General features: G+C 33.6%; 1 protein-coding gene across 4 annotated transcripts; it reads left to right on the top strand.

Annotated features, from left to right (window-relative positions):
- The first annotated feature begins 5,795 nt into the window (after positions 1-5,795).
- On the top strand, positions 5,796-10,155 carry LOC113717759 (putative late blight resistance protein homolog R1B-17). Of its 4 annotated transcripts, XR_011825331.1 has the most exons (4): positions 5,796-6,479; positions 7,294-8,360; positions 8,904-9,545; positions 9,855-10,155. XR_011825331.1 is itself a non-coding variant. In XM_072072489.1 (3 exons), the coding sequence occupies exons 1-2, from the start codon at positions 6,030-6,032 to the stop codon at positions 9,490-9,492; spliced, it is 2,649 nt and encodes an 882-aa protein (XP_071928590.1). In that variant the 5' UTR covers positions 5,796-6,029; the 3' UTR covers positions 9,493-9,499; positions 9,855-10,155. The 4 variants fall into 4 exon arrangements, 2 of the variants coding, with proteins under 2 accessions (XP_071928590.1, XP_027098359.1); XR_003454491.2 differs by having other exon boundaries at positions 7,294-9,545; XM_072072489.1 differs by having other exon boundaries at positions 7,294-9,499.
- The last annotated feature ends 1,500 nt before the right edge of the window (positions 10,156-11,655 follow it).

The raw sequence follows: 11,655 nt of genomic DNA, 5'->3' as shown, positions 1-11,655 counted from the left end.
ATACATGTATAAAAGATATTTATAAAATAAAAGTTTCATCTCTCTCTTTAGAGTACTTTTTTAATGTTACTTTTTCTAACTTGGACTAATTTTGTTACCAAAGCCTTAATTTCAAGGAAGATTTATGTAATTTTATAAAATTTAGGGGAGGCTAGTAAAATTGTTAGAAACCTCACGAGAGGTTTCTGAAATTATCCCTATATGTTATTAATAGATGATTTTAGAAACATCACCTCGCATTATCATTTAACACTTTTGAACTATTGTAATTATAATTTGAAAAAAACAATGAAGGTTTGGATTTGGAGGGACAAAATATAGCAGCGTGTGTTTTAATTCAAAAGTTAATGTTTGAAAGTTTATTTGAGGTTTTTGCAATTAAACAACAATTATTCTCTTTAAGGTGTTTTGAGTTAATTTAAGGAGCTTTATAAACCATTTATATATATTTTTTATTTTTGCTGTCAAAATTGATGACTTGAAAACTAGAAGAATCCAAAATTCTGAAAATTATACATAAACTTCTTTGTGCTGTTTTCAAGCTGGTGTAAAAATTTATTTTCATTATTGTAAAATATTTCAATTATTTTAACGAGTATTGCACATTATTTATACTTTTAAATACTTCTTGTCCAAACCAATGACACAAAAAAATTATTAAAAGATCTCTCTACTCCGTCATTACTTTTACATTTTCATTAAAAAATCACATCAACCAAACTTATAAAAGTTTAAGATATAAAATTGGTGTATTACGATAGTTAGGAGACCATAAGAAAGGAGCAATTTTGAAATGAGATTATATTTTTCTCTCCCAAATTGAGTTTTTAACATTATATTTTGAACATGAATCATAAATGTTACACAAAAATTTAAATTAGAAAAGTTAAGTGATATTTTCAAAGTTTGGGGATGTTAAATAATACCATTAGAAATCCTAGGGGAGGATTTTCAATTTATCCTCATTATCAAAGAATTAATTTTTCCTACACTAACAATGTATATACTGTCAGCATTGGATGAATGACAATTATATAAATTTTAAATTTGAAATTCAACTTTTACACATATGTCATGAGTCAAACCGTGATAGTGTATACACTATTAATGCATATAAGATTTCCTCATTATTAAATTCGAGTTTCAATCAGTAACACTCTTATGTCCCCTGAAATTTGAATCGGGCCGCAATAATGTCATAATCTTTAAATGATCAACTTACCCGTACTAACTTTTTCACTAGATGTAACACAATTTTGAACTTAGCAAATTGTTATCATTTCAACCATTGCTAAACGCATTTGAACGTGACTAAACTGTATATTTGGCCAGAACATAGATTAAGTATAGACAAAATTAAAGTTTAGCAATAAAATTAGAAAAAAAAAAAAAGAAAGGTTGCATAGTAGTGCAAACAACTAAAAGTGCTAATCTCAATGCTCCTGACAATGCTTATTCGTGTTTGGTACTTCACTTCTTAAATTACGAAATACCTTTTTTTTTGGGGTGGGGGAGGAGAGAAAATTGAGAGGATGGAAGAGATGAAAATGAAAAGAAACAAAGAGGATGAAAGCAACAAAAATGGGAAAAAAAACGAGAATAACTGATCTTTCTAATTCTTGCATCACCTAATCAGCAATATTATAATGTAAAACTAGGGGCGGATTTAAAGTGGAGGCACTGGGGCACAGGTCCTCACTGCCCCTTAAATTCCTATAATACATCTATAATTTTGACATAATTTTAAAGGTGCCTCCAGAATTTTTTTTAGAAAAAATATGAAAGAATGGGTTACAAAATTTATATCATTCACTTTCCTTCTCTAGTTCCCATTTTCCCACCAACAGGGCCAAGTACCAATTATATCAGTCATTCCTTTTGATCCCCACTCCCCAAGTTTCCTTTACTCCTATGGTCCCCCATTTTCCTTCACAACCGACTTCTCTTCTTCCACACCCAAGCCAACTACTTTTTCTTTTTATCACTTCATCCAATTGTCATTTACTTCATTTGTCCCCACTCCCCAATTTCTCTTTCCTCATTTGACTCTCGGTTGTCCCCACTCCCCAACATACATAGGAGAGCCATTTTTTTTCCCACAACCAAAGCTTATTACTCTTTCTTTTGATCACTTCATCCTATTTAGAGATTGCACCAGAATCAATTGATCTTCTAGGACTTGGATCCGCCACATTTTGCAGTTCTTTTCACCAACTTTAGGAGACCATCAAAATCAGGTTCTAAACAATTATTTATTATTATTATTATTTTAAAATTGTCTGCAAATATATTTCTAGAGCATGAGACTATTACTGTTTTAAAGAAATTTGAAAATTGATTAGTTAATGTAATAACTAATAAATGAGTTATTTGATAAATATTTTAACTTGTGAAACGGTGATTTTATGCATGAGACTTTTGTTTTGCTTAAAAAATTAGAAAAATAGTAGATAAAAAATTTTAGTGTTATTTTTATCCCCACTAAGATTTTTTTCTGGCTCCGCCCCTGCGTAAAACAGCAAAATGATTCTTAATCAAAAGCTATCAAAATCAAGTGCTTGCGCATGGCACTAGGAAATGCCAGCCTAACAGCACTAATTTGTTCAGAAAATTAATTAATAAGGTAGATAAAGTATTAAGTCAAGCTAACCTAATCACCAATACAATATGTAAAAAGATAGCAGTGTACAATGATGATCTTTCATATTCATGCATCACAAATTCCAGTACAAGCCTGCCGCAAGATATGAAAATCTATTGATTGCACAGGGCACTAGGAGGGCCAGCCGGCGGCCGGCCAGTCCGATTGCATCAATTGACTGAGTTTTTAACTACTCCCTCCGTCCTGTTTTGTTAGTCTTGATTTTTTTTTCACACAGATTAAGAAAGTGTAATTAATTTGGTTGAAAACATAAATTTAGATTAATAATTTCTTAAAATACCCTTATGCTAATCTCGAAGAGTGCCAATTAATATCAGTTACAGCTAATGGGTTAGTATTGGAAAAACTCAATGTATTCAATGTAGTGGGTTAGTATTTAATAACAATGTATTAATAACAATATATTTAATAAGAGTATTTTAGACAATTTGAAAGATTACTACATTTCTTAATGGGAAAATGAACTACAATTTGGAACAGACGAAAAAGGAAAACAAGACTATCAAAATGGGACGGAGGGAGTAATAGAGAGTGGTTCCTGACCCCATAAACAATAACTAATCTACCATTGTACCCTTATTTCTTGCTAAGGAGTAGGGATGGCAACGGGGCGGGGTTGGGGAGGGGGACCCCTCCCCCGTCCCCCGCCCCGCCTTGCCCCGCTTCCCCCGCGGGGGCACCCGCGGGGTTAATATAATTTTATTATATAATTTTATTATAATTAAATTTTAATAAATAATCAAGTACTAAAATATCAACACATTACCAAATTATTATTCATTGTAATTTTACAATTGAAACTCATAAAAACAATCAAACAGAAGTTATTTGAATACAATCTAATATGATGAAATAAATATAACTAAAATAGTCAAGTTTTCACTTTTAGTACAAATGCAATCACTAATTCATTATTGTGTTTGTGCTTTTTTTTGAGAAAAAAGTGTTATTCTATTAAGTGTAATTAGAAATTTAGTATAAATGTATTAGTAAATTTAGTATAACTAATTAATAAATTCTATTAGTAGACATGTATAATTATTCATAATATTAGTAGACATGTATCAATTATATTACATAAACTAATATACAATATATAATACATCTAACTAATAATATCATTATCATAAGTTTATAACTAATTAACTTACATATTATATATAATTATATATATATATATTTTTTGTTTTGCGGGGGATGGGGCGGGGGTATACTCCCCGCCCCCCGCCCCGTTTCTAAGCGGGGGGAAAAAATTCCCCCCCGCCCCTGCCCCACCCCCCGCCCCAACCCCCGCCCCGAGAGCCCCCGCGGGGCGGGCGCCCACGGGCACCTGCCCCCATTGCCATCCCTACTAAGGAGCACGTCCATGTCCCCATGATCGTGCTTTTCTGGGGCTGAAAGTGGAGTAACTTTAACTCCATACGAGTCCGCGGTAGTTCCTAGAGATAATTTCAAAAACTTGTCTTGAAGTTTCTGGCAGTATCAAAAAAATTTCACTTGCCTCCCTTATTACTATAAGATTTTTGTAATATTTGTAATCCATTTCAAAATATAAAATTAAAATTTTATTTTGGGAAATAGAATATAATATTTGTAATCCATATTTTTTGTATGACCAAATTACTTCTATTAATTTTTGACTATATGAAATGCAATTTTAAATTTGACAAATTGTTATTTTTTCAACTATTGCTAAACCCATTGGAACATACTAAACTTTATATTTGGCTAGAACATAGATTAAATGCAGAAGAAATTAAAGTAGAGTAGGGAGAAGGGTTGAATTGGGTGATATATAGGGAGAGCATGTAAGTGAGAGATCTCGAATTCAAAAGCTCCCACTTATACTAAATAAAAGGAGTTTAGCAACAAAAAAAATTAGAAAAATTGCATAGAAGTGCAAACAAGTAAAAGTGCTAATCTCAATATACTCGTCGCAACGCTCATTATAATATATATATATATATAATATTATTAAATAGGGTGCAAATGTGGCACAAATGTACCAATTCGCACCACCTAAATTCATGAGAATCATGGGAGAATATTGAAGGGATCTTATAAGTATAAGGTTTGTGAGACAATGAATTCTAGTTGGTTGATAATCTAGATGACGGGAGAAGAACAGATCAAAGTTAATATAGTTGTTTTCGGAAAATTCTACATTTGCTTTTACAACCTCTAGTCAATTCTTCTCCATCCTATCATTTTTTCTTATATATTTACTTTATATGACATGACCTAAGTGCAGTACTTTTAATCCATTAAGACCTTGCATATTTTGGTCTGAAATGTAGCATCATCCATACTAGTAGTGTTATCTTGGGGCACCAATTTCATTTCAACAAGTTCATGGACGGAAAGGTTGTTTCTAATATTTGATTGATTATGGAAGGGGATACGATGTACGTATCTAAAGTTCATTTGGACAATTTTTTTTTTTTTTTTTTGGGGTACAAGGACAAAGTACTGTTACTAAGGATCAGATGAAGAAAAAGTGTAATGAAACTTACTAACTATTATACTTATGCATATTGAACAAAATCTTCTCCAAAGCTTGACTAAAAATTAGGATATAAAATACAAATTGGCGCAATTACTGGTATCGATTCATAGGTAAATAAAAACTAGAAAATTGCAAGCTAAATGGCAAATTAATTTCCATTGCTTTCGGTATATATTTAATTGCGATTACATCTGTAAAGCTAAAGGCTAGTTTCAATTTACCCCCCACAAACAAAGTTTTAGGTAGTTACTGTCTTATTTCTAACAAAGATTCAATATATATATATATATATATATATATATATATATATATATATATATATATATATATATATATATTGTCAACTTTTTTGTACAAAAATGCCCTTCTTGAAACTTTCTAAAGGTAGTTACTATTTTTTTATCCGATATCTAATGACCATATATAGCCATTTCGTTTACTTAATTTCTTGACTATAAAAATGTTTTTTAGACCATAACATTCAGTTGAAACCTTTAAAATTTTTTCATAAGGTGAGAATTATTAATGAAGTAAACTACAGGGAAAAATTTTTCGTGTGTCTTATACGTTAACTAATATCTTATGATAATATATATGTTTTTGAGGTACATTTATGAGATGTAAACCAATACGAAATTTTGCGTTTGAATATGTATTATGAAGTTGTAATATAGCTTTTACTGTTTTTACTAGCTCAACCTGCTGTAGCTTTTGCAGCACTGAATATTTTGCTTGGCCTTCGGTCAACGTTCATTTGCTACTATTTTCTGCTGAAAAGGTTTTTTTCTTCTTCATACTTCAGGGCAAGAACTTGAAGAAATCTAAGTCAATTTCAACTCTAGAGGAGAGACAAGAAAAACGATGGCTGATATTCCTGCTTTAGCAATTCTCTTAGGCAACATGATGGAGACAATTTCATACAACACTGATTTAATCGGAAGAGCCATGAGCAATGACCTCAAGGGCTTGTGCGATGATCTTGCTGTGTTGAAAGCCTCTATCAAGCATTACCCTGAATGGCAGAAGGACAAGGGAGCCATCAAGAACTTGGAGAACGAAATCAGGGACGTTGTTTTTGAAGCTGAAAATGCAATTGACACATACATACTTCATGCGTCTAATCAAAGACACAGAGGCTTTCTTGCCAGAGCTTTTCACACGACTGAGAGCGCGTCTGTGCTTCGCAGTTTGGGGAAACGGATTGCACAAGTACGTGCGCAAGTACAGAACATTCAACGAAGCGATTTGCCGAGCATTGGCCTTGATGCCTTGCAATTTGATGAGATCTCCTATATGAGAACCAAGAAACAGGTAAAAGGCCACCTTCCTATACCAGCACTACATAATAATGCGACTGTATTTTGTCTCCCTCAGCTTTAAAATGGTTATAGATCAATTTGATCACATAGATAGGCAATATACTGGTATGATTAATTTGAGGTAAGACCAGTAATATGATTGATGTGATATGAAGGGCTGTTAGTGCAATGATATCTCCTTGATTGAAAGCAATTTTATGCCAGCATCAACTAATAAAGATTCTGCTTATGGAATTTACTCATTCTTCTCTCATCAAACTAGTTTGTTGTTTAATATTTTTTTTTTCAAATCATCGTCTTAAACTCAATTTTATCTTTCATTGGTGTCAACATATAATTCCTGGTATAAATTTTGTCTAAGTAGACATTGACGGACCATGCCTTACATTATATGGTTTCTGTATTACATAAGAACAAAGAAATAATGGGACTAAAACATTACATTTGGTCGACGTTTTAGGATGCATCCCTTTTGGTGCATCATTCACTACTTTATTTAGGAGAAAGGGTTCAACAGCCCAGCAGGAATGTGTTGTATGATAGAGTTAGGTGATTTTGGCTATTGAAAACTTTTATGATTTACCAGCAGTTTTGCAACTTATGTGTCAGCTTGCTGGTTTATGACCACTGACATGGGTGTAGCATGTCAAAATTGCCAAGAATTTTTTTATAACTAGACTTAGTTTCCCATTTCTTGAAAATGCACTTGTGAGTCCCTAGTTTGCTGTATAGTTTTTTATCGTTGGTCATTTTCTTCTGTGCTTTCAGCTTTCAATGTCTTATAATTTTCTGTCTGTTGGCAACAGACTCCTTTGTTCGGGGCAGACAAAGTGATTGGCTTCGTGGATTCGGCCAAGGATGTAATCGAACTTCTCACAGGTAGATCGCAGCGACAATCAGACCAATTGGAGGTAATCTCAATCGTTGGGATGCCTGGGATCGGCAAAACAACATTAGCCAGAAAGGTCCTTAGTGACCCAATGATTGACTATGAATTCTTTACAAAAGTATTCGTTCATGTTTCTCAAGATTGGGAGAGAAAAGATGTCTTCCTGAGTATTCTCACTTCATTTACTCGTATCGATGAAGCAATGAATAGGATGTCAGATGATGCATTAGCTGATGAAGTGCGACAGCGTCTAAAATATAAGTATTTGATCGTGATAGATGATCTATGGTCCAATGATGCATGGGACAAATTGAAGTCTGCTTTTCCTGACAACAAGAAGGGTAGCAGAGTGTTAATAACTACTCGAAATGTAGCTGTAGCTCATTATGCCAATACAAAAAATGAACCCTATTACTTGGGATTCCTGTCACCAGAAGAAAGTAGGGAGCTGCTCCGATATAAAGTTTTTGATGGGAATAATTGCCCCGAAGAACTACAGGCATACGAGGCCAAGATCCTGGATAGATGCGCTGGATTACCTCTAGCAATTGTAGTAGTTGCTGGGATACTCCGGAATAACAGCAAAGCTACACATTGGTGGATGAGTGTGGCTGAAAATGTGCATGATTATGTTGCCAAGAATGATGAACTAGGCAATGATGTGATTAGGAGGAGTTACAACCACTTGCCCTACAACTTGAAGCCATGCTTTCTCTATTTTGGGGTTTTTCCTGAATACTTTGAAATCCCAGCATGGAAGTTAATCCGCTTGTGGATTTCTGAAGGGTTCATAGAGCACCAAAGATTCATGAACATGGAGGATGTGGCAGAGTTTTACCTACAGGAATTGGTCGATCGGAGCTTAGTGATGATCGGGCAGAAGAGATCAGATGGCCGAATTAAAACATGTCGTATGAACAACATGTTGCAAGATTTTTGCAAGAAACAGGCTGTGGAAGAAAATATTTTCCGAGAAATAAAAAGGTTTGATGAATCTACCTCTGCACCTTACTCTTCTTCTCACAATGCCCGTCGCCTTTGCATTCATCCCCATAACCTAGAGCATATTAAAGTAAAACCTACCGGTGATTATGTTCGATCATTTCTGAGCTTTGCCAAGGAACAAATTCAGTTACCTCAAGAGCATATCTCATTCATCCCTAAGGCATTTAAACTATTGAAAGTTTTAGACATTGGATCCATCATTTTTAGTCGTTTCCCAGCTGAATTCTTTTACCTCTTGCTATTGAAGTACATTGCAATCTCTTGCCACTTCAAAGTCTTCCCTGGAAAGCTATCTACTCTGCTGAACCTACAAACAATTATAATAGATACATCCTTGCGAGCCCTCGAAATAAAAGCTGACATATGGAAGATGCCACAACTAAGGCATTTACATACTAACTGCTCCACATCCATACCAAAAGGTAAGGAAGACAGCTTAATTAATCCAAACCTTCAAACTCTCTCTATGATATCACCTGAATGTTGTAAAAGGGAAGTGTTTGAAAGGACTCCAAATCTCAGGAAATTGGGCATTCGTGGGAGATTAGGAACTGTTATAGAGGAGATATTTGACAGCTTGTTTAGACTCAATTTCCTTGAAAACTTGAAGCTTCTGAATGAAGACACAACCACCAGGTTAGACTCCCTTCCTCAAGAGTACAAGTTCCCCAGGAATTTAACGAGGCTGACACTTGAAAATACCTCACTTGATTGGAAATATATGTCTATACTGGGAAAGCTGCAGATTCTTGAAGTGCTCAAGTTGAAGAATAATGCATTTCTTGGAAGATATTGGGACACAGAAGATGGGGGTTTTCGTTGCCTCAGAGTTCTGCACATAGGCCGCACAGATTTAGTTGTGTGGAAAGCTTCAGCTAGTAATTTCCCATCATTGAGATCCCTCTTTCTTAGACACTGTGATAGGCTTGAGGCCATCCCATCTGGTCTTGGAGATATATCAAGCTTCCAAGTGATTGACCTTTATTGTACTAATCGTTCAGTGGCTAGCTCAGCTAAGAGGATTGAGCTTCTAAAACTTCGATTAAAAGCAGAGCAAGAAAGCAGCAAAGATAGCTCATTTAAGCTTTCTGTTTATCCTCCTGAATATTGATGGCAAGGTGAACAAGCTGAATCATTACTTCTTCAATGGTCAGTGACATTAATGTGAGTCATACTATTAGTTTTCTCTTTCTTGGTTCCCATATCACCTTGCTATAATGCTATGCATATGTTATTCTGCTTATTTCCTTTTGCTCTTTTGCATCATTTTGTTTCCTTGTCAGCTTATTCCTAGGAAGGAAGTTAGTACAGGACTTGCATTTTCACCAGACAATCAGTATTGCTGATAATAATTTCATTTTTCCCTTGCTTAGATTCCAAAATCAAAGGGGAAGCCTGGTTACCTTTATCACTCCTGTTTTCTTTTTCCTTTGAATATAAAGAATTGTCTTATTTCTTTGATTGAATACGCAGGATGATATCAAATATCTGTATCGTTTTGCTCAGCCCGTTGATGGTGAGACAATCAAGTTGAAGAACATTTCAGGATTTGAAGAATTCACAAGCTGACCTGGAAATTAAAAAATCTCAGCTGAGCATAATTTGTGCAAAAGATCAAAATCTTTTTCATTCTCTCAACTATTTGATTGTCATGGAGAGCTAGTCTTGCATTCACAAAATTTCAGATTGTAAATATGCAAGCCACTCCTGCTTGGTGTAAATTTTTATCTCTTTTGTTTCTTTTTCCGGTGATCTAAATTCTCTTTTTTGGACATCTTTCACGAGTAAGTCTTATATGTACACTGACCTACTGTTGAATCATAACATATGTATAAAGGTTAAATTTTAAATTAAAATTTGATATAGTTGTTATTTATTCAAAACTAATAGTTGATACACTAATAGTGTATGCAAGATTAGTACTGTCTTTCACCTGGCTCAGTAATTTCAAGTTAATGTTCTGTTTTTTGGTCTCCAGATGACACTTGATCGCATGAAAATTGTATTCTCGGTATTTTAGCTTCATCTGTCTCATCCACTCAATTAAATGTGAATACAGGGAGGGCATTAGTGAAAATCTTTTGTGAAATATGGAAACCGTTCTATGCCTGAGCGATTGTATATATCAACTATTATGATTTGAAAACTTACAATGTTTAACCTTGTGATTTGTTAGTAAATTTAGGGGCAAATTACTCATTACCCCCTTGTGATTTTACAGAATGTTAGATAACTCCTCTATGGTTTTAAAATAATCACATAACCCCCTTGTGATTTTATGTAAAGTGAAAAAATTGATGGAACACACAATCAGTTACGATGTTTATACCAAATGCTCTTTAAAAGCGCGTGTAATAAAACCTTAATATCCATATAATCCATTTATGATTTGTATAAATATTCACTATAGTCTCTCTGATTTTTGCATTTATTCACATAATCCCCTTATATTTTTATACATGGTGGTTAGGCCGTTGATTAATTTAGCATTTAAGTAAGGGCACTATTGATATATCAACTAACGACGTTACATAATTATTTTTGATCAAATTTTCACTTTATATAAAACTATAAGTGAGTGAAGTGGACATTTTGAAACGTTAGAGGGGTCATATGGCAAAACCATAGGAGGGTCATTCTAGGTTACTTTGTCGTGACGTGTCTTCTTCCAACTGAAAGTAAAATTCATAATTGAAAATATAAAATATGACCAAAAACTAAAGACTTCGCTATAAGTGTCAAAATTTTGAATGGTACTCTTATTGCTTTTTTATTTGTTGTTACTAATTTTTTTCCTAAGTGCGAAAAAATTCAAAACTATAACTGAATGGGATTACCCTTTTTGTTTTTTATGTGGATTTTGGTTGGCATGAATTGCCATGCCAAGAAAAACGAGATTTTTATTTTCCATGCCATGTGAATTGGATTTGAGATTGTTAGATTTGGATTTTGATTTGCTTTCTGGTGGCCTGAATTATCATGCCAATTTTTTTAAAAAATTTTTGCATAAATGTTATTTACAAGATTATTATTTTTCATGTCATGTGAGTTGAATTTGTTAGTATTTTGGTTAATTTGTTCAATATAACTTATAATAATGCAGTCTTTCTTAATTTTAATATATGCACAATTTTTTTCAATATGACTTATTTACAAACTTATGAGTATTAGTTTAGTTAATGAAAGGGTACAAATTAACAAAAATGTTTAATTATTGTTGTCCTCATTTTTGTTCCTTATTTTATAATTATCCTTTGGCATTAAGATTCTAATA

The sequence above is a fragment of the Coffea arabica genome, chromosome 11e (assembly GCF_036785885.1).
Source record: "Coffea arabica cultivar ET-39 chromosome 11e, Coffea Arabica ET-39 HiFi, whole genome shotgun sequence".
Classification (NCBI taxonomy): Eukaryota; Viridiplantae; Streptophyta; class Magnoliopsida; order Gentianales; family Rubiaceae; genus Coffea; species Coffea arabica.
The sequence above is the reverse complement of the archived record's forward strand: the minus strand, read 5'-3'. Positions and strand labels throughout refer to the sequence as shown.

Excerpts from the sequence above, each read along its gene's own strand:
- LOC113717759 (XM_072072489.1), top strand. The coding sequence starts at position 6,030 with ATGGCTGATATTCCTGCTTTAGCAATTCTCTTAGGCAACATGATGGAG. Across the intron at positions 6,480-7,293 it reads ATATGAGAACCAAGAAACAG|ACTCCTTTGTTCGGGGCAGA; the intron begins GTAAAAGGCCAC and ends TGTTGGCAACAG.